At 43.8% G+C, this 23967-nt stretch overlaps 1 protein-coding gene across 2 annotated transcripts in view; it reads left to right on the forward strand.

The window, feature by feature from the left end:
- Positions 1 to 23967, forward strand: part of UFC1 (ubiquitin-fold modifier conjugating enzyme 1) — a 93119-nt gene that overhangs the window by 37478 nt on the left and 31674 nt on the right. Inside the window, exon 2 of one of the 2 annotated variants that reach the window (XM_069217821.1) lies at positions 8388 to 8506. The exons of the other annotated variant lie outside the window; for it this stretch is intronic. Coding sequence (XP_069073922.1) covers positions 8480 to 8506 — 27 coding nt within the window. The 5' untranslated portion in view covers positions 8388 to 8479. The remainder of the gene's footprint in view (positions 1 to 8387; positions 8507 to 23967) is intronic. 2 annotated transcript variants of the gene reach the window in all.

The raw sequence follows: 23967 nt of genomic DNA on the forward strand, positions 1-23967 counted from the left end.
CCTATTATGCCTGTCATTTTGCACTCTGCGCTTTCTTTTGTGTTCTGGTGTATTCCTAATTGTAGCGTGTACTTACCTCTGTGTTTTTTCCTCGCTTGTTGCCCCTCTGCCAAGAGCTGTTTTGTCCCCCTGGCTCCCTCTACAGCACTGCGCTGCCCCTCTGGAACACAATCTGCAGCCATGAGGCTGGATGGATTTCCCAAGCTATGTACTGTTCCCTGTCAATCAGAAAAGTCAGACACACAAGGGTTACACTTGCAGCAGTTGTGCTGTAGCTGTGCGCTGGCGTTCTACACACCTAGTCTGTAGTCCACACTTCTCCAATGAGTAGCTTGTGAGCTACTGGTAGCTATCCAGCGCTCTTTAAGTAGCTCTCCTATGTCCTGCCCAGTGAACTAATTTTGAAGCTTTGTTTAGTTGAACTAATATATGTATACCAATATTGAAAAACATGTATTTGAGACAAAAAATTTGTATTTTCAGAAATCCTAAGTTGATGTCTGGAGAAAAATGGTTGCATTTCCAAAATATATTGAAAGTCACCATTTGCAAAAAATCAAATGCTTTTGGGGAGACGTATTAATAATATTAATTTGGTGTAAGGTCTATTGCAGCTATAGCTATTAAGTTTTACCCATGTAGAGGCATTTCACAGTGGCAAAGTGTACCAAATTGGGTTCCTAGTTGGCAGAGGTATGCCTCCTGTCCAAGTAGGGACCACAATCCTACTCAGGGTAAGTTAGTTATACTCCCCAAATTAACCTGTGCTCAGCCTCTGGTAGCTTAGCACAGAACAGTCAGGCTATACTTATAAGGTAGTGTGCAAATTATGTGTGCAACACACACTCAGTAACACAATGAAAACACCACAAAGGACTACACACCAGTTTAGAACAAGCATTTACAATGCAACGGGTCTCGCGTTTGCTCATGTTAGAGCTGATCGCGTTGTAAACTCCTAACCCGACTTTTCACCTATCGGGAAAAAGTGCATTTATGTACATAACCCGAAAAAGTGAAATTAACTATGTAAAGCGCTGGACTTCTGCCAAGCGAGATCGCGCTCGTAAATTAGAGAAAAAGAAGTCCACGAGCCCGATGGAAAACAACGAGCCTTGCATGTTTTCTGTACTTGGTCACTGCGCTCGAGGAGGGCTAACCACCGGAAAAGGCATGACCTATGCGAACCTTCGACTAATGAAAGCAAGTAGATTTTATTAAGCAAGCCCACGAACCAATAAAAAACACTGACGTGAAGTTGACAGGGCTCCGAGCCCTTTTCTAAATACTAAAGCGTCTCGCTACGATACGCATGCGCGAGCGCATGCAATGCAAGCTCGACCCTAAAAACAGTGAATAGTTATCTGAGTAAAAAGAAGACCAAAATGACAAAAATCCAATCAGTAGAAGTCGAGATATGAGTTTTTAAAGATTAAATGTGAAATAGTGCTTAGATGTCACTAGAGGTCAAAAGGTTACATCAACTCGCGAGAGATTGGAGCAAATCCAAAATTCAGACCGACCGCGATGGAAGATAGACCTGCCACAGAATCCACACAGGGTTTGCTGAAACAGTCTTGCTTCGTTGAAGTGAATGCGATGCGTCATCGTCGAGCAAAGTAGAATGGGAATCCGCGGTCATCGAGCAGCATCGGTGTCGAAGGAGCGATGCAGCAAAATTTACACACACTCAAGGCGATGCATTGGTTTTTGCAGGAATCAGCTGCAGAACCCACTTCTGAGGCTCATTACTAGAGAGGGGCACCTCGGGCAAGGGTAGGACTCGTATATAGCAGAGTCCAGCCACACCAGGAGACTTGCATGCAGTCTTTGATGTCCTTTAAACTGAAGAAGAAAAGGGGGCAAGCCAGCGCAAACCCTTGGAGACACTGCAGTTAAGTAGGATGGGTCCCGGGATTGTCCTCAGCAGGAAATAGATCAGCAGGCAGTAGTGCAGCTCAGCAATGCAGAGCACTTCCTTGGAACAGCCAGTCCAGGCATAGTGGCAATCTTTACAGCACAGCAGAGCAGTCTTTACTCCAGGAGAGTTCTTCCCAAGTCCAGTAGTGATCTGATTTGGTAGGGTCAAAGCCCCAGCACTTATACCCAAAGGTGCCTTTGACATGGGAGATGACTTTAAAGGATCTCTCTGAAGTGCACAGGTCCCACTTTCATCCCTGCCCTGGATCCAGACTATCAGTTGGGGGTAATCAGCCCTTTGTGTGGGACTCAGGCTACTACCCTTTGCAGTGTAAGTGTAAGACCTTCCCGTCCTCCCTGCCCAGGAAGACCCATCAGTATGCAGTTGAGTGTCCTGTGTTGTGGGTGTCTGGAGGGAAAGCACAAATGTAGCTCTCGGCCAGGCCAGGCGTGTATTGGAGATAGACTGTCTGACACACAGAGTAGTGAGAGCAGAGAAATGCCCACTTTTTAAAAGTGGCATTTCTTAAATAGTAATAATAAATCCGACTTCACCAGTAAAGAGGACTTATCATTACCATTCCAATGATAAGAAACATGATGCAGCAACTCCTTTCTGATCAGGAATTACAACTTAAAAGTATAATAAGGAAATCACAATGCTGCCTATGACCTGGAGTTCGCCTCACAATAGTGGAAAACGACTTTGGGAGGTTTTACTACCAGAGCATGTAAAACTTGAAAGTATATGTCCTGCCTTTTACTTACACAGCACCCTGCCCTGTGGCCTTCCTTGGTCCTACCTTATTGGTGACTTATATGTAATAAAAGGGGAGTTTAAGGCTTGACAAGAGGTTTTAAATGCCACATCGAAGTGGCAGTGAAACTACACACAGGCTCTGCAATGGCAGGCCTGAGACTTGTTTAAGGGCTACTTGTGTGGGTGGCACAATCCGTGCTGGAGGCCCTGGGCACATATAGTGGACTTTGCTAGGGACGTATGAGTAAATTAAATATGTTAATTGTGGATAAGCCAATATTACCACATTTTAAGGGGCGAGCACTCACATTTTAGCACTTGATCCTAAAGCCAACAAAAACAAGGTCTGAAAACAGAGTCCTAAAGCCAACAAAAACAAGGTCTGAAAACGAGGAGGAGGAAAGCAAAAAGTTTGGGGGTGACCCTGCAGGAATGGCCATTTTCAACACAAAGCATGTTTTTATATTACTGATGCCAACCATTTTCTTTTTTTTTTTTTTTTTTTTTTTCTGTTTTTTTTTAGCTGCTATTGATATTTCTTTTGTACCAAAAATACTAAAAATGGTAGAAAATCAAGCATTATCCAACAATGATATTCAACACTCGCATTTTTAATATCCTTAAACATTATTACACCATGAGCACGTTAGTATTACAGCAATGTTCTTCAGTAATATTACTTTAAAAAGTCCACACCTTTGCCTATATGAAGATGGGGAAGGCACATAAATTGTATATGTAACAGTTGGGTGTAGGCACATCAGCATGTTGTGGTGAAGGGGTCTAGGCGGTAGGTGACACAGCCTGTGAATCAAATGAGTTCTTTAAGAGGTACACTTGCAGGGGTTTCCATATATCTTTAGGGCTCGATTGGGGGGGAGGGTTGCAGAGTGGCATGTACTTTGCTTGTGGTGTCACAGTAAATCAAACTGTTAATCCAAGCCTTTACTGTAGGTCATCTCCTGCTTCCCCAGCAGACAGCCAGTTCTCATTTGGCCAGTAATAGTGCAATTGTTCTATATCTACGTGTCACCAAGGGCACGTCAGACACATATCCCAGCAGTGTCATCAGGGGAGCGAGGTTTAAGTCCACGTCTGTCATTAGTGAGAGGTGTGTGTATATATTGTCCCAGTATTTTTGGACAATGGGGTAATGCCAAGTTGTGTGCAAAGTCTGCATCTGGCCCACCACATTTGGGACAACTTGATGATCTGGTGGAGTCAAGCTTTGCCAGCATTGCCGGAGTGACATACACCGGTGTAGAAACTTAAAGTGGAGCTGTTTATGGCAGCGGTTTGGGGATATGAGTTTTGTTTGAGTACAACAGTATTCCCAGACCTTATTGGGGATTGAGCAGCCCAAGTCGGCCTCCCAGTGAGCCCTTGTTTGCAGATCGTAGGTGCGCCTGAGGGCCATGCAACTTTTATACAATCTGGCAATGGAGTGGATTTCAAAGTTATCAGTGGGGTGAAATTGGCGGGGGCCAGAGGAAAAGAGGGAATACATGCTCTGAACACAGCATGTAAACATCGAAGGATAAATAGGTCCATTGGTGTGGCTGTGTCGAATCTGTGTCAACAGTGTGCGTCAGGGCATGCCCATTGGGGAAAAAGTCACCAACTGTTGTAATATTCAATTTTAGGAGGGTGTGCTGTACCACCAGTTCCTGGGTAGGTGGAATCCAAGTGTTGTTGGGCAGTGGAAGTGCAGGGCAACATAAAGGGCAATCAGTTAAGCTTCTGCCAAGCCCAGCATGTAGTGGAAAGTGGTCATGTGTCATTAGGGTCTATCTTGATGCCCTGTGGAAGGAGAGAGGATAAAGGAATGGGATTGGCATTGTCCCTCTCTGGTAGATTGAGGGTCCCCCTGGCATCCACATTGAACCAGTGCGCAGCAAATTGGGCCTGTGCAGCAAGATAGTAGATTTGGAAATCAGGCACTCCAAACCCCGCCCCCTGTCATATGGCAGGACAAGAGTCGTCCACCTAACACGGGGCTGCCGCCTGGCCCCAACCCAGCTGGTCAGCTGGCCCCCGACGCTGAGCGAAGAAGACATTGGTTAGTGGTATGGGAATGTTTTGAAAAAGGTAGAGAAACTGAGGGAGTACAATCATTTGATAAGGGCCACCCGCCTGGCCAGAGACAGTGGTAGCCTTATCCACCTCTCAACTGGTGCCGTTAAGTTCTTCATGGCCGACCATAGTTCGGACAGATCACCTGCTCCCTGTCCCTGTGGATAACAATATCCAAATACCTGGCTGGGTCCTCACACCACCTGTGCGGAAAGTTGCTTGATTCCATTGTGGTGGCAGGGGTGAGCGGAAATAGCTCAGACTTCGTTCAGTTAATATGCAGCCCCGAAAACTCTCCAAAGCGCACAACTTCGGAAATGAGGGGACAGAGGTTGGACTGTGTGTGCCGAACGAATAGTAAGATGTTGTTTGCATACATGGTAAGTAGTAGTGGGCCATCTTTGAACCAAAGCCCCTGCTGCATATGCTTGACTTGGAGGAATTGGACTAAAGGGTCCATAGCTATAATAAAAAGCAGGGGCGACACGGGGCACCATGGCCTGGTTCCCTGGGCGACCGGGAATGCACCTGTAAACACCCCATTTACTCTAAAATGGCCAGTCGGCATGAATAGAGGAGCATGATGACTATTATAAATCCATTAGAGACCCATTTTCTCCAGCATCACCCGGAGAAATGGCCACTCAAACGAGTTGAAAGCCTTCTCGGCATCCAGGAGTGCAACGGCCGCCAGCACAGTGGGAGATATGCAGTTTATGGATGCGAAGACTGTGCAAAGATTGAAGGTTGTGGATTTGTGGGGGACAAAACGGGTTTGCACTGGGGAAATAATCTTGTCAATAAGCAAAGCCAGCCATGTTGATATGACTTTAGCTAGAATCTTATTATCGAAGTTTAAGAGGGAGAGGGGCCTATAGGATGTGCACTGCTTAGGGTCTTTATGTGGCTTTAACAGAAGTGTGAGTACCGCCTCTTGTACGGTAGGTGGAAGCACTCCATGGTCAAGAGCCTCAGCATACATCTCAGCATACGACCTTGCTCCCATCCAACGCATCTATGGCCTGCCCGATCTCTTCAGCCGAAATTGGCTCTCTGAGAAATTGGCGCTGCGCATCATCCACCAACACCATTGCTAACTCCTGTAGATATGCCGCCCTATCCACGCCATCCCCAGAGAGAATGATGGAGTAGAGCCTACCGTAATACTGCAACAGCGTCATAAGAATGCTGTTAGTATCTGTGACCCCAGGGCCTTCAGGAGTGTGAAGCTCCGTTATGTATGTGGGTTGTGGTGTCGGGCGAATGAGGTTGGCCATGCCATTCCCCCCCTCCTCCATAGTGACGAGCCCTCGCATACCTCCTCAAATAAGCAACCTCCCGCTCCGTCAGTGAGCGAAACTCCTCTAGAAGTTTTGAACGTTCACCAAGTAATAGCTCCCCATCCTGTGTCACCTCTGGACTATCTAGTTCTGCAAGGCGCTCCTCTACCCGCTTGATACTACGGAGGATGTCTCCGAGTACACCAGCATGTTTGGAGATGAATATATGCTTTAAAGGACTCCCAGAGAGTGGCCTGGTGGGCCACCGAGCCGGTATTTAACCTAAAATTCTAGAATTGCTTCCCGGAGCTCTGTATGAAACACAGTGTCAAGCAGGTTGGAGCTGAGGAACATCTATCACTTCTCCAAGTTACATTAAAGCGGGACACAAAGGACTATCTGAACTGGTGCATGATCTGAAAGTGTACAGGGCATATAAGAGATCGTGTGCAACCAGGGAAGGGCACAGTCAGAGAACGTCCAGTAGTCAATATGAGACTCCGCTGCATATGGGGCAGAGTGGAAAGATAACGCGGGGTAGTCGGATGTAAGTGCTGCATACATTCCGGACATGAAAGGTATCCCCAATGCTCAGAATCACTCTGATAGCCAGCAGCTTGCTAGTGGGGTGTATGCCTGTAGAATCAAACAATGGGTCTTGTATCATATTGAAGCCCCCCCCCCCCCCTCCACCCCCCAGTGGCAATGCAGCAACATCAAACCTGGCCATAATGGAGGAGAGAATTTGAAAAAAAATCTGGGGAGTCTGTATTGGGCGCATAAACATTCACCAGGAAGACCTCCTACTCGAGGAGACAACCATGGAGTATGACGTATCTACCTTCTTCGCCTATGAAACTAATGAGGAGTGTAAAGGGAAGCATTTTGTATATGAGCACGCATACCCCTCTGGAATAGGAGCTGTAGCAAGAGAAGTATCTGTGTTGCCCCAGGGACTTGGCAAACGCCTTTGAGTCCCTCGGAAAAAGATGCATCTCCTGGACAAAGGCAATCTTGGCCCGCCCGGTGCCTATTTAAATATACTGGTACCTGTTTTCCCTTTTGTGGGTTATTCAACCCCCTTACATTCCAAATGAGGCATGAAAGGTTGATAAACGTGAATTGAGCTATATCAGTCATGTCCCAAAAGTAGGATACCAGGTGTGGTAGTCAAATGTGCAAATCCCTAACATGTTGTTGCTCAGCTAGTTGAGGACGGGTGAGAACATTTGTTGTAAACGTACAACAGAACAACAATCATCCCAACAAACCCTCCACACACACAGCCTAATCAGCTCAGTGAGTCCCTGTGGAAAACTCAATAAAACATGCATCTTAGAACACTTAAACCGTGGTATAAACCAGAGGGTGGGGCAATGCCCGAGCCATCGGTGCCCAGAAGTAGGAGTAAAGTGTAACAGTGTATTCATTGATATTGGGCACATGTAGGCATATAGGCACCGCAATACAGTCATGTAGCAGGCTAGTACGATACGGCATGGCACCAGTTTCCCATCGTGTAGTGGCCAGCCCCCGTCTCCATCTATGTGGTTGATATGCCACACAGAGGTCTGCCCCGGATGAGTCTTGGGAGGCATCCACAGCACGATCTAAAGCATGAGCAGGAGAGGAGGCGGGATCAGTAGTATGTGACTTGAAAAAGGTCAGCGCCTCGGGCGCATTGTCAAAGATACGGGCTTTCCCTCCAATGTCTATGCTTAGCCTTGCGGGGTATACCGTGTCATATCGAAACCCCCTTTTATGAAGTAGTGTTTTGACATTGTGAAATTTGCGACGGGCCTCCTGTTCCATTTAACGTGAAATTAGGATAAATTGAAACAGATGTACCCTGATAGTTTACTGGGCCACGATCACACCCCAGTCTAAGCGCCGTATCTCTATCCCAGAAGTTAAGCAGCCAGGCAATGAGGTGCTGAGGGGTGGCACCTGGCGGGGGCCAAGGGCCCAAGGATCGGTGTGCCTTCTCGACTATTAATGTATCTGTGAAACTCTGGCGGTCGAACAGGTCTATCAGTAGCTGCTCCACGAATTGGTCCGGGCGTTCCATGTTGGTTTCCGCAATGCCAGTTATTCGGATGTTATAGCGGTGCAATCTGGCTTCCAAATTTTCATTCTTGAGAGCCGGTATGTTGTGTTGGCTCGCAAGTCGGGTGGAATGTAGAGGGCTCGCGAGTCGGGAGGAATGTAGAGGGTTGGATGGGGACTCGAGGTGTGGAATGCGGGAGGTGTGGCGAGTGAAAGGAAGGCGGTTGGAGTGGTGCCGGGGACGAATACTGGAGGTGGTTCTTGTTTATCTTGGAAATAAACGTGGATTATATGCCTACCTGTTTCAGCTCATTTATCCTGGATACAGCATAATTTTGGCGACGAGGATCTTTGTGGAACCATCTCCGAACCTACGCTCGGTTCATATTTTGAGAAACGGATGCTGCACTGCCAACGGATCTACGGTGTGAGTGAGATCTTTGTCTTCGCTGGAAAGAGTCACGGAGAGTTTCTGGTATTTAAATGTTGAATCACACGCGCACTCAGACGCCTTTGCCATTCTGTGTGTGTGATATTTAATATTGATTTATCTTCGGTCCCCGGCCGCGAGCGCTTTCTTGCTTCGCATGTTCACGCGCGCTCTCCTACAACGCGTCCTTGCGTAACTTAGCATTTCAGGACGCTTCGTCAATTTAAAAAAAAAATAAAAGTAAAGGGAATATAAGGCGAACTTCCCTTAGAAAACGGACCATTGGTTTGAACATTGCCAAAGAGGTTACTTACTCCTACCAAACACACGAGGAGACAGGAACTCGTTTTTGTCAAAACAAGGGGATATTTTCTCTAAAACAAAATAAAATGACCTTTTTGGTTGAGCTTTGCCAAAGAGGAGGTTGGTTACTTGTTTTTTTTGTCAGATCTACAGCATAAGTACACTCTTCAGAATTACGTCAGATGTTTCTATGTACGTGGTTTATATTACTATTTAATTTCTACCACTAGATTGTCTAATTATAGTTCATAAATATGCAATCTGTCTCGGCTCCTCCTCCTTTTCTTGAAACACCTGGGGAACCACCAGTGGCTTGGTCTCAATGGTTTGATGCTTTTGAGACTTATTTGGGAGCCATTGGGGCATCACGTTATAGACCTGAAAGGAAAAAGTTTTTGTTATTATATTCCCTGGGATTTGAAGGCCGAGAGACCTTGAAACATCTTCCTGAAATCGAAATGACTGATAATGAAGAGTTGGATGAATATCAGGAAACAGTGAAGAAGCTGATTGTGAGATTTGACAAACAACCCAGTCTTGTTGTTTTGCGCCACAAATTTTTCAAAAGGATCCAGCTACAAAATGAATCGATAGACGATTTTGTTAGTGCGCTTTGTAAATTGTGTGCACATTGCCAATTTGGTGCTTTTCGTGACCAACTAGTCAGGGATCAACTTATTGGGAATTGCTATGATAGACATATTCAACAAAGACTACTTACGATGGGTGATCCTTCACTTGAGGAGGTTATCAAGCAAGCTAAAAGCATTGAACTTGCTCAAATTTCTCTTAAAGAACTTTCGTATCAACGCAAGGAAGATGAAAAAGTTTGTGTCAGTGTTGTCTCATCACGCAAAGAATTCAAGACTAACAATAATCAGTTTTTCAAACGCACTAATATTTGTTTTAGATGTCTGAATGTTCCACATTTGAAAGACTCGAAAGGGTGTCCTGCTAAAAATGTAATTTGTCACAAATGTGGCCGTACGGGCCACTTTGCTAGAGTGTGTCAGAGTGTCAAGAGTGACAAGAAGGTTAATATCAGCAGTGTGTCAGATATTTGTGAAGAGTCCAATCAGTGTTTGGAAATTGAATTCCGTGACATGATTGTGGTTGTCACAGATGAGCAACTGCCGGTGAATGAATGTGAGAAGTGTGTGGACCCGTATGTAGATATTTGTGTGGGGGGTAAAAAACTTCATTTGCTTGTGGATTCTGGGGCACGCATTACTATGATAACTTTAGACCTGTTCAAGAGTATGTGGGGTCATAGAAAATTGTTTCCACCTGATAGTGCTCCTGTTTCCTATGAAGGAAGGAGGATTGAATTGGAAGGATTCATTGAGGATGTGTTGGAATTCAAGGGGCGCAAGATCCGTGGTAAGGTGTATGTTGCTGTCAAAGGTCTTAATATTTTAGGCTGGTTCCACCAAGGTCTATTTGGGATGGTATTGAGACCAGGTACCACTGAGCAGGTAATGGTGGTTAGAGACTGTGATGACATGAACTTGTCTACTCTTCATTTAATGTTCCCTAGGGTTTTTGGGAAAACTTTAGGATGTATCAAAGGTTTTAGGCATTGTATCAAAGTTAAAGATAATGCTATCCCGATAAAGCACAAGTTAAGAGCAATTCCATTTAGTTTGAGAGAGGACCTTAATTCAGAATTGGAAAAGTTACAATCTTCAGGTGTGATTGAACCGGTTGAATCTAGTTTATGGTTGTCTCCCATTGTCGTTGCTCGCAAACGCAATGGTGAGATCCGTTTATGTATTGACTTAAGAAGTCTCAACAAAGAGATTTGGGTAGACTCTTTTCCTTTACCTAGAATTTGTGATCTACTAAAAAACTTAGTGGCGCAGTCTGGTTTTCAAAAATTGACTTAGCTTCAGCTTATCACCAGGTGGTTCTTGACGAAAACTCTAAGCATTTAACAGCGTTTAACACCCCGTTTGGTACTTTTCAATTTCGTAGAATGCCTTTCGGCCTTGCTTCAGCTGCTTCAGTCTTCCAACGCATCATGTCATTTTTGCTGAAAGATGTCGAGGGTGTAGTGGTCTTTCAGGATGATGTTTTGATTTTTGCCAAACAGTTACTGGCTCACAATACAGTCCTCAAGATGGTATTACAGATTTTTGAGGATAATGGGGTGGTGGTTAAGGAGGAGAAATGCGAATTTTGGAGGAAAGAGATTGAATTTTTAGGACATGTTGTTTCGTCGGAGGGGGTTAAACCAAGACCAGGGTTAGTGGATGCGGTTCGGCGATGTCTTCCCCCTAAGAATAAAGATGAGTTACGATCATTTGTAGGATTATGTGAATTTTATTCCAGATTTATTCCAAATTATGCCTCCAAGATGAAGTGTTTGTCAAATATGTTGAGGAAAAGTGTTGAATTTAAATGGGACAAGGACTGTCAGGACACATTGAATTGATAAAAGCTGAAATGACAGATACTAAAGCTTTACACTCCTATGATCCGGCATTAACGTGTAAAATTATGGTTGATGCCAGCAAATATGGTTTAGGGGCAGTTCTGGTCCAGGACACGGAACATGGTGAAGTCACGATCAGCTATGCGTCTAGAGTGTTGAGGGAGGCTGAAGTCAATTATTCAGTAATAGAAAAGGAATTGTTGGCTTGTGTCTGGGCAAGTGAGAAGTTTAGGAGCTACATTTGGGGCAGGAGGTTTGTTATTGTGACAGATCATAAACCTTTATTATACATTCTCGGTGGGGGAAAAACCAATTACACTACCCCACGCATTGCACGTCTCACCACTAAGTTGTTGCAGTACAATATGGAAGTTAAGTTTTTACCGGGGAAGCTCAATGTGAGAGCAGATTTTCTTTCTAGGTTACCTCTGGGAGAGTTGGAGAGTGTTGATGCTGAGGACGATAGAGAGGATTGTTTTATTGCTTCTGTGGATCTACCGATGTCCAGAGCCTAAACTAAAGATGATTGGGAGGTGGCTTTTGCAAAGGATCCTATTTTAAACCAAGTTAAAGAGTTTGTAGTTAATGGGTGGCCAAGTGAAAAGAATGTTCCTTTACCGGTACAACCATTTTGTAAAGTTGCAAATGAGATCTCTATAGAAGATCAGATATTGTTGAGGGGTGAAAGGTGCATTCCCCCACACGATTTACGTTCAGGTTTGATTAAAATAGCGCATGAAGGACATTTTGGAGTGACTATGACTAAAAGGAGGTTAAGAGAGAGTTATTGGTGGCCATCTATGGACAAAGAGGTCGATTTGCTTGTCAAGGGGTGTCTTGTTTGTAATTCGGCGGAAAAGGGGTTAAAAGTATCTACTCCACCGTTACATCCTATTGAAATTCCTCCTAGACCGTGGTCTAAGCTGGGGATTGACATGATTGGCCCATTTAATTTTCTTCCTCACAACTTACGATATGCGTTTGTTCTTATGGATTATCATAGTAGATGGCCCGAGGTTCGTTTTTATCCAGTTCCTTCAGCGCTTAATGCTGTGAATTTTCTAAAGGAAGTCTTTTTGCGGGAAGGTTTTCCGGAAATTATTATTTCTGACAATGGTGTGCAATTTGTTAATGCGGAAATGGAGACGTTTTTTAAGCAATCTGGTATTAAGCACTTGAAGAGTTCATTATTTCACCCACAAACAAATGATTTAGTTGAAAGGATGAATCGGGTGGTTGGTGACTGTATAAAGTGGGCTAGACACAATAATTACGACGTTTTTGAAGCGGTAAGCACCATGTTGTGGGTTTATCGTTCCACACCTCATTCATTAACTAATGTGTCACCTTTTGAAGCATTAAAAGGGCGTAAACCAACCACCGTTCTCTTTCCCTCTTGGTTGAAGAGTTCGTTGAATACAAAGGGATTATGTGGTGGTAAAAAGGGATTGGAATGGGAAAAGGTGAAGTCAGGTCAAGAACGTATGAAGAGGAGATATGATTTGATCAAAGCCACTAAGTTGTGCAAGGTATTCCCTGGAGATTTGGTGCGTATAAAAAAAATGTGTGTCTGTAAGAAAAGGTGATGATTGTTTTGGGAAGCCTGTCAGGGTAAAGAAAGTTTGTGGAAGTGCAATTATGGTTGAAGATGGTCGTTGGTGGAATCTTTCCAGAGTGGTGAAGTCACCTGATGAGCCTGTATTGAATCCTTGTAATGATATTGACAGGTGTGCAAATAGGAGTTCTTCCTTACATGTTCAAAACTTACGTAATGTGAATACTCAGAAGTCAGCTTTACAGTATGAGGATGATTTTCCACGCAGATCTTCCCGTCAAAAGTTTGTGCCATGGAAATTAAGAGCTGATCTATAGTATATATATATATTTTTTTTGATGGTATTGTTATTATTAGGTTTGTGTTTGTGTTTGTTTTTTCCTAGTTTTATCATTTTTTGTAGTTATTGTATAGTTTTGTTTTAAGTCAAAAAAAAAAAAGGGAAAAGAGATGGTATGTTGTGTTGGCTCGCGAGTCGGGTGGAATGTAGAGGGCTCGCGAGTCGGGAGGAATGTAGAGGGTTGGATGGGGACTCGAGGTGTGGAATGCGGGAGGTGCGGCGAGTGAAAGGAAGGCGGTTGGAGTGGTGCCGGGGACGAATACTGGAGGTGGTTCTTGTTTACCTTGGAAATAAACGTGGATTATATGCCTACCTGTTTCAGCTCATTTATCCTGGATACAACACATTGTTTTAAGGAGGGGCTCCATTTTATCCTCCTGTTTAGTGAGTGATGTATTGCCAGCTTCCAGGCCAGAAATGCATTGCTCTGCTGCATCCAGGCAGGTGACGTGATTGCTCATTTTCTCTCCCATACTGTCTAATCTGCTAGCCCCAGTGCGTCCAGTCTGACATCAATTGAGTGGAAGCCTGCACGCAGCTCTGCCATTATTTTAGTTGTCCCATTCATGGATTCGCCTGCAGTCTGATCTGGGCTGCGGGACCCCCAGCTGCGGTGGGCCCCACCCAGCGCTCAGCTGTCTCAGGTGGAAGTGGGCGGCCCAGCGGCAGCAACCCAAGCGGCCCTCGTCAGTGGCAGGCCCCACTAGGCCGCAAGCACACCTTAGGCCGTATTGCAGTCTCTGGCCGAATCTTGGCCCCCGCTCGTCATCGGGGCCCGCTGGGGCGTGGGTTCAGGTCCCATGGTCCTCCCTTGCCGGCACCTCAAAGTTTGAAGCCTGTGTGGCTGGGGGAAGTGTCGCCCAGTATCTACTTTGTCGGGCACCCTTGGCCGGAACTTCACAGCCGTGCAGGCATCTTGGTTGCCGCTGTGGTCACGCCCGCTGGCAACCATACTTGATGCACTGAGTCTGTCACTGCTGGTTTAGTGTATTTGGTGGCCACTAATGTATTTGTGTCCTATGTGGTTACTATTACTTCTCTAAAAATATTAGTTGCTATGGAGGAATTTCACTGAAAATAACTAGATCTTATTACAGAAAAGGCTGGAGACCCCTACTGTAGTGCGTCATAGATGGGGTGAAATGTGCAATGCCAGTACAGACACAATGGCAGTATTTGCTTAGTGCTGCGGGTAGGTTCTAGTCCCTCCGCACCATTTAACACCAAAATGCTGTAGATGGCACACCACTACATTGAGTTTACCATGGATTTCCACTGTGCTTCAACTACCTCTAACCTGCAAGCAGCAATGCAAGTTGTAAGTGTGCTGTGACTCCCGGGTCCTCAAAACATCAAGTTGTTCCAGCTGCAAGGCTGGGCTAGCGTTGGGATGTAAAGAGCGAGTCTGTGGTGTGTGAGGAAACGGCACACCGGTAAGGTAGCTCAGCCAGTGAATGCACTTGCTGCAGAAATGTTGGGCTATGTACCCCTCCTCCTACCTCTGCCCTGCAGAGGCATTACTCAAGATGAGGTCAAAGCACAAGGAACCTATATCACTTATTTTGAGGTTCTTTTGCATTTCTGTGACAATAGAACAATGCAGAGCACCTACACGAACGGAAGAAATAGTGCACAGAAGCTAGAAATATAGCGTAGAGTTCATGCACCTGCCGGCGTAGGTGTACTAGGCTCACCTACACTCTGCCATTGTTCACACACACTCTCAATGTCTGTTGTAAATATCTCAAGTTACAGTTTTCTTGAAATGGGCTCCTTGTTTCAAGACATAGCTTTCTAAAGGCACAGAAGCCTGCAGCAGAAGGCAATGAAATGATGTATGGCAGCTCTGCTAAAATGAAAGTTGTAAGGTAGCTGTGTTGGTGAATGTACGATGCACCCACACCTGTAACAGAACTCGAAAGACATCAATATGCACTACTGAGGCAAACTGATGTCTCTTACACCACGCCTGGCAGCTCTTAAGACTCGACAGGTTCCCAAACAGCAATGCATTTGTTGTATAGCAAGCTACCCACCCGCCAGTCACTCCCAGACTTCTCCCTGTCGTTCATTGAAACACTACAGATGAAGATGCAGCAGGGAGTATATATGAGCCTCCAATGGCAAAGTGAAAACGAAAACTAAGTGGGTGCGCTTCCTGGATGCTTAGCTGCCCAGCTACTATCAGATTTCTACCAACTTCTTCGGGGCAGAGAACTCGGACTACTCGAGGCCTGCAGAGTTCTTAGAGCGATCTGCTACTGAGCCGTGGTGCTCGTGCTTGGTGTAAGTGAGAGAAGGAATGTACAGGGGGTGTAGAGTCTCTCTAGCCCTCCCTGTCAATAATGTAGATTTTCCTAGGTTTAATGATGGAAAGTCTTAATTTTATTAAAGACACAGAGGCGAGTATTATGCATTTCTTTTCTTGATTTATTTAAACAGCAGCAAAGAAAACCAAGAACTACAAATCCCAAAAGGCGAAGAAAAAAGTGCCAATGGGAAGCAAAACATAGTTCAAACATGCCAACCAATCAGAGTATATGTATAGCATTATTACGTCACTTGACTGCGAACAGCCCTATTTTCTTGCGCAGAAAGTCAACCAGAACGAAACAAAGGAAAAATAGAGAATAAGACAAGAACAGCCATAATAAAGGACAATAAATCCGAACAAAAGTTCATAAATCCATTAAACTGAAGATGAATCGGAACACAAGAATCAGCCGCTATTCCAACTGTTGCTGAAGACGAATGTGAAGAAGATATTCCATGATCCAAACCGATAGGTGCTGATTTACGTGGAAGGTTGAGCAGAGGATGATGACACTGAAGGGTGTGAGAAATAGACAGTAGTTAAACCAAAGTGGTGGGATAATACTCGCCTCCGTGTCTTTAATAAAATGAAGACTTTCCGTCATTAATACTAGGAAAATCTACATTTTATGACGAGACCGGAGGCTCCTATTATGCTTGTTCAAAGTGAATTAATCACATTCATAGAAACATTGTCAACAGGTTTGCAATAAAATACTCTAAATATATTATCATTAGACTAATCTGCAGATCTAAGAATGTCCTCTAAGCGGGAACCTGCCGAAAAGGCTTTGAATGCCATAGCTCCTCTGGAGGAGTGCGCTCCAAACATGAAGGTATCAATACCCGCCAAGGACATAATCCATTTAACCCAACGGGCCAGCGTGGCTGCAGATACGGGATTGTAGGGTTTTCTAAAAGAGATAAGAAGTTGGGAAACCGAGGACGTTCTTAAATCTGCAGTCTTTTGTTCGTAAACTTTTAAACATTGTCCAACACGTAACTTAGGATGATCTGGAAAATATGGATAAAAAAAACTGAATTCAAATTCGTTTTTGTTCGACATATCACTATGAACAACACTCCGGATGGAGTAAACTGTTGAGATGAAATGTCTAAGGCTTTAATATCGGAAAAACGCTTAATGGAAATAAGGCATAACAACATTGTTAGTTTGGCGGATAACGTTTTCAATGTAAGCAAAGTATTATCAGGCCACGACAAGAGGAAATTTAAAACAACATTGACATCCCATCATTTTCTATATTTGGATAACGGAGAATTAGAAAACTTTAATCCCTTCAAAAGTCGGCAAACAAGAGGATGTTCTCCCACTGGTTTTCCGTTCACGTAAACATGGTTGGATGAAATAGCTGATCTACACAAATTGATAGTACGAAAGGCCTTGCCTTTGCTAGCTTCTGCAGCTAGGAAATTAACGATGAAGGTCACATCTACTGAAAGGGAATCGATGTGTTTTCCCAGACACCAGCCGTGCCATTAAGACCAAGCTGATTTGTAAGCTTTTCTGGTCCCTGGGGCCCAGGATTGTTTAATATATTCTGAAGCTTCTGACTAAATGAAAGGGAATGGTTGGGAATTCCTGAAATTTTCCACGCCGAAAGAGACAGAAGATTGTCTAAAATGAGGTTGAGAGGACGGTGTAAAGGATCCAACAGACGGTCCGAAAAAGAAGGAAGAAGGAAAGGAAAATCTACTGAAAGTTCCAAGAGGGTTGGGAACCAAATCTGGGATTGCCAAAATGGAGTTATCAGTACTAAGGTAGCCTGCTGTCGTCTTGCTTGTGCTAACACCCTGCTGATCATGAGGAAAGAGGGAAAAGCATAATTCAGGGACTTTGACCAATCCTGCAAAAAGGAATCTAATGCCAAGGCCAACGGATCTGGTCACCAGCTGTAGAATTGAGGAAGTTGAGAATTGAGGTGAGATGCAAACAAGTCGATTATCAAGGGGCACCATTTGTTCTGAACCAATTGAGGGATGAAGTTTCCAGTCGCTTTAATCTTGAAGATGGCATGAATGCCAGTCTGCTATGGAGTTGAGAGCTCCTGGTAGATATTCTGCATGAACCAAAATTTGTTTTAAGAGGCAAAATTCCCAAAAGCCCTTTGCAAGTTCTGCTCAAGGTTTGGATTTTGTACCTCCGAGATGATTTATGGAACGGGCCGCCAAGATATTGTCCATCCTGAGAAGGACCTTGTTCTTTGCGAGGCTTCTTATTGCATAGGAGTCGGCAAGCTTCTCTAAACAATTGATAGGCAATCTGGACTCCTCTAAAGACCATGTACCCCCAGTCGATATTTGACCACATCGGGCCCCCCAGCCTGTGCGGCATGCATACGATTCTAACACAAGATCTGGGGCTGATGCAAAGATAGTTCTTCTTTTCCAAGCATCTAAATGGTCTGTCCGCCACTGAAGTTCTGTTCGAGATCGAGTGGGATAATGTCTGCATAAGAAAGGCCTTTTCTTAGATGTTGAATCTTTAACCTCTGTAGAGCACGATAGTACAGAGGACTGGAAATATCGCCTGAAAAGAAGACAGGAGACCGACTATTCGGGCAAGCGATCTTCGAGAAATCGAGGAGCTGCATAGGATCTGAAGAATCTCTGATTTTATAGATATTATCTTTGCCGAAGGGAGAAGAAGAATGGCAGACACTGAATTTGTTTGGAAACCTAAGAATTCTATAAGTTGAGTGGGAAGCAGAAAGGATTTTTCTTTGTTGCTGATAAAACCTAGGTCCGATAGAAGAGAACATGTTAGTCAAATGAGACATGAGAGACTGAGGTGATTGGCTCATTATGAGTATATCGTCTAGATAAATAATAAGTCTTACACCCTGAGCTCAGAGCAATGCTACCCCCGGTTTCATGAGCTTGGTGAAACGCCGTGGAGCTGATGAGAGACCGAAAGGTAGAGATGTAAAGTGTTGGTCTAGCCACTGAAATTAGAGAAACCTCCTGTACACTGGATGAATTGGAACAACAAGGTATGCGTCCTGTAAATCCAACCAAACCATCCAATCGTGTTAGAGGAGGGAATCTCCGAGATGAAGAATTATTTCCATTTTGAAATGTCGATAAACCACAAAATGATTGAAAAACTTGAGGTTGATTACTGGTTGCATCTTCTTGTTGTTCTTTTGAACCAAGAAGATGGAGCTGGAAAAACATGATGGATCGGGCTGGGTAAACGGAATGGCTTGTTTTTGAAGGAGAGAATGTATTTCTGAAGAAATAAGGTTGGACATTTCTGTCGAAAAACATGGAGAAAAAATAATTGGACAGGAGTTGAAAAAAGTTTGATCATGTAACCTTGTACAGTGTTTAGAACCCAGGGGTCGGAGGTGATTGACAGCCATTTTGGTAGAAAATGACAAAGACAGCCCCCTACAGGAATATGACCAAAAGGTAGGCTTACCTGATTGATTGGAAGGTCTGGAATTTCTGTAGCCTCTGGAGCGGAAACCTCTGCCTCTTTGCGGGTAAAATTGCGGCCTATAATCTTGGTAGGACGAATTGTAGGAGCCTCGGGAACCTTGGTTGTGGTAACTGCGGCTGGCTAAGCGGTTCCTGCCTCTGCCAGCCCTGGCAAAAACACATTGCGTAAACATTTTCTTTACTGACTGTTGAGCCTTGTCCAAAGAGGTAAAGTTGGTCACATATTTACCCAGTTCCTTTATAAATGTTTCACCAAAACGTAAACCCTCTGTTTTTACATGAGGGTGTATCGTCGCTAAATTAATTAATTTTGGATCAAGTTTGAGCAGTAGCCTTTTCTTCTTTTGTGTGTCAGAGCGGAATTAGCATTTCCAAGGAGGCAGACTGTCCTCTGAACCCATAACGAAAGTTCTTCAGGGTCAATGAAAGAGCCATCTACCCTAGCCACCTCTGCCATATCAAATATGCGTGTAAGGGGACCAATGGCATTCAAAAGCTTATCCTGACAAGAGAACCATGCCTTGTCCACTCCTTTCCGAGGATCTTTACCAAATTTCGTAAAAAATGTGATAAGGAGTTGATCGATAGTAGGAGTGATGGTGGCTTTCTGAGAAAGGGGAGGGCGTGGGCATTCAGATTTTAACTAGTCTGCTTGTCTAAAGGGCATTTCAGTTTGGCTGAGACGCAGGAACCCATTCAGTGGAGTTGGGATGGAGGATGAGAGATGGATAACATTGGTAACCCTTCACAATCCATGAGCGGCTTGGGGTTGGAAGCCTCCAATGAAGATAATCTGGGTTTCTTTGACGTCGGTGAAGAAGTTATGTCATCCTTGTCAGATAGGTATCTGAATCCATATCATGCATGTCGTCATCCGTATCAGGAATGGAAGTAATGACTATAGGAGCCATAAGATGTTTAGATTTAGATTTAGATTTACTTTTTAAAGACGATTTTTAATTATCCTGATTTTTGTTCTCCTTTGAAGGAGCCCTGTAAGGAACCGCGTCCGCTGCCATATGTGAGGGAACCTCACTCACCTTGAGCACCAATTTATGTAAAAAAAAATGTTATTGGAAATTTGGTGAAAGGCGCTGTCTGCTTTCCCCCGCAGACTGGGCTGAAATCGTCTTGGCAATCCTTTTTAAAACTGCAGGATTCTAAATTTTTTTATAATTTCTGAATAGAATTATTGACTGCCTGTTGTACAGAATTTTGGATAAAGACATTAATGTCTTGTTTAATTGTAGTGACCTCATCAGGGTCCACCTGTTGCAAAGCAGAGCTGGCAGTCTCCATGGTCATGCAAAATATATAAGTGCCACCACCAAGGTTTGTGAAAAATCATCAAATACAGGGTTAAAAAGGGAAGGGTAAGGAAGAGGGTGAAACTCCGCCTATGGGTGGGACCGAAAGCTGAGGAGAAACGAGCCAGAAAAGCCGGCCAAACACCTCGCTAATAGTATGCTGAACTGAGTGAGCTAGAAAACTGACTGAAAAGCAGGGAAGCTTTGGAGAAAGGAGTCGACGAAACTACGGTGTCAGCGCGAGGGACAAACCGTTTCTGGCGTGTGCGGCAACCTGCCGACTAGGGAGAAAAAATTGCTACATGTGCAATAGTGTTAGAAACAAACGGTAAATACAACAAATATATATATATACACACATATACATACAGTCAATATAAATATAACCGAATGAAATAAAAGGTACTTAACTTGGCTTCGAGCAGCAAGAAAAGAGGGCTGTTTGCAGTCAAGTGACGTAATAATGCTATTCATATGGCCTGATTGGTTGGCATGTTTGAACTATGTTTTGCTTCAGATTGGCTCTTTCTTTCTTTCGCCTTTTGGGATTTGTAGTTCTTTGTTTTCTTTGCTGCTGTTTAAATTAAGCAAGAAAAGAAACGCATAATAGGAGCCGCCGGTCTTGTCATAAAATCCCAGTCTCTCCTTCCCTTTACTGGCTGTTGCTGTCCTAGCTATACCCGTTCTCTGTGATTAAAGTTTGCTCCTCGGATGTGACTGATGATTTCGCAGCTGCTATCTGTGTACATACCTTTTATTCTGAGTGAGTTAAGGTTGTACATCTATTCCTGTCCTTTATCTTTCCATGCCAGTGAAGCCTGCAAGGCCGGTGCCATTACTATACCTGTTTTTTTACGAGAGAAACTTGTACTGCTGTACATGTCCCTTCTGTGAAAGAAGAATGTGCAGATGCTGCTTTGTGTACACCATAATATACCCATAGAATCGGTGACCTGTGATGCACCCAGTCGCGGATTGTAAAGAAAAGTCTTCCGAACTCTATTATAAGTAACGTTGAGTTCTGACGTCCCAATTCCTGCTGCCAGAGCCAGCAGCTGAGGTTAAAGGCAAGCCCGGTCTCCGAGCATAATTGAAGCAGCTATTTAACGCAATGAAATCTGGAACTTGCTTTTCTTTCTTCTGCTTTATTTTTCTTGCTTACGGTAACAAGCAGAGAGAAAATGTTCATTTTATTTTTACACTCCTAGATAGATAAAGAAAAGGTAGAATCTTTCTGCATACAGATGCTGAGCTACTGCAGCTTTTTGTTTTAAACTGACTTGCATCGCAACAAATATCTAACAGATTTTTTATCTGTTTAATTTTGCACTTGTGCTTTTATTCGTATTCTTCACTGTGCTTGCTCTTTCATATGAAAGAGCTGTGCACCAAGGTTTTAAGTTATTTGAGGGAAAGGTGATGATGTGACCATGTATTATATGGGACACAGTTCCCCCGGTGCTCATGATAAGGATAAGTTCTAAAACTGTATAAAGGAACTTTGCCTTCGGAGGCGTTGCTCTGTATGGTTATGGAACTCCTCTGCGACTTGCCGAATCCTTATAATATATGGCATGGGGTACTTTATCCTTTGTATCTTACCTGCCTGGGAGTGTAAAAGGATCGATTTGATTCCCATGCAAACATTGGCCTTTTTTTCGGAGACTGCAGACAGTTCTGATTGTTATCCCTTTAAAAGTATGGTGGTCATACTTGGAGTTTCTGGAATTGTCCAATTTAAAGCACGAGTGCTCTGTGCAGAAGTAATGTACCTGCCCCATTAAAGGTGCAAGATTAATAGTGACTGTGGCTACTGCCCTAATGAACCAAAGCATGTCCAGCATCTTATTTGGCTACCCTGTTAACAGATCAGCTGCTCTATCAAAAAGTGGAATTCATGATATCTGCAGACTTGCCCAAAACATCCGATGTGAACATTTTTGCAACAAGGCAGAATCAGTTGGCATCAGAGATGGCCCTAGGATGGAGAATACAATTCCATGCCACATGGTTCATAGTCCACAACCTGCACCAGTTACACTGCAAGACATCTGCACTGCGATAACAATTACAAGGGGTATGCGCTCTGCATCTAGGCACTATTTCCGGACATATGTAAAGGTATTGTAGATTGGCTGGTGAGTGGGTGCAATGCACAATGGCACGGCAGCACCCTTGCTTTACAAGTAACCAAAGCAGCACATTTACATACAAGGCTGCTTTATCGTCATCATCCACTGCATATTTTCCCTGGGATGTGAAATATAGAACAGTGCAGTATGTTGCACTGATTTCTGTGCTGACCTAAGTTATTTAAGAAGTAGGTGGAGCAAGTAGATATCTTTACAGGACACGCAGATGTCTGAAAGATTTTGTCCCTTGGGTAAGTAGATGTTTTTTAAATGTCCACACCCCTATGACAGAAACAAATGGTAGATGCCAATGTAGTCTATCTCTTGGCAAACGACCCCCCAAATCAATTTTGGAACCGGATATTCCGTTATGCAGTTTTAACTGCAAAGATTCCCTGTTTGAGGACAAGATCCAAAAATCCCCTTCCATTACACAGGCTGAGCCCCCCCCCCCCCCCCCCCCCCCCCCCCCCCCCCCCGCATGCACTTGCTTTCCTGGCGAGGACTCGATGATGAAGCCCACCACAAAGACTGTGTGGGTGAGGGTTCTTTAAAAAAGTCTGTTTTTCGTTATGGGACACAGAGACAACCAATTAACGAGGTAATGGGCCTACTCTAATTTTTCTTTTCTTTTATTATCACATTTGCAGTCTAACAAAAGGAACACCCTAGTCTTGATCACCAGTCCTAATGGGTGGAGAAATATGCCAATGTAACCAGCAATCTAATGCCATGGACTTTTTGGACAGCCCATTCAACCAGTGGCAAACCATTAAAAACCGATGGAAGACAATGGGTGAAGGATGCTGTTCAAACATCACTCTATCTCTCTCTATTTCGTTTTGTTGTACTGTTTAGAAGAATCAATTACATGAGATTATCCTTAGCTAGAGCAGTCTATATCCAGACCTTACAAACGGAATGTTAAGATACATCCATTATATTGTATTTACAATATAACAAAGTCGTTGTTAAATCCTGAGTTCAGCTTCGAAATCGCCTCCTGAAATCAAATATTTATTTGATGCTGAAACAGAGTACGAAGCATACGTCCTCATGTACCCAGTCACGTTCATTTTTAGGATATTGGAAAACACTCCTAGTTGGTCTTCATAATACCTGTAAAACTAACAGGTTGTTGTCAGTGTTTTTTTTTAAAGATCTCTAGCACATGTTTTTAAACTGTAAAGAAAATCTCGGGCTTAACTTTAATCCTTTTTTTTTTTTTTTTAAGTATTGCTAAGTTTGGAGGCTTGTTCTGCTCTCTCTAACATAAAATGAGAGGAAGCTAATGGGTAACAGAGCAGACTACAGACTGTGTTTTCACAGTAGAAGTGCTCTTTTACTTCAGTCAAGTTAGGCATTTTTATTGCATAAAAGCTTATATTTTATATATTTGAGTCTGATTGGCAACCTATTACAGAGGTTGCATCAATGAGTATATAGGAACTTAGAGGTGGCGGTTATCTCAAATGCAATGCTTTTGAGACAGGATATTGATGTTACAAGGTCAAAGTAGTTGTGCTGACCATAAAAGCCCCCAGAATTAACCGGATGTAGTCAGGAGGACTCTTTGAGAGCGAGGGAGTTTGTTTGAGGGCTATTGTTT

This window comes from Pleurodeles waltl, chromosome 12 (assembly GCF_031143425.1).
Source record: "Pleurodeles waltl isolate 20211129_DDA chromosome 12, aPleWal1.hap1.20221129, whole genome shotgun sequence".
NCBI lineage: Eukaryota > Metazoa > Chordata > Amphibia > Caudata > Salamandridae > Pleurodeles > Pleurodeles waltl.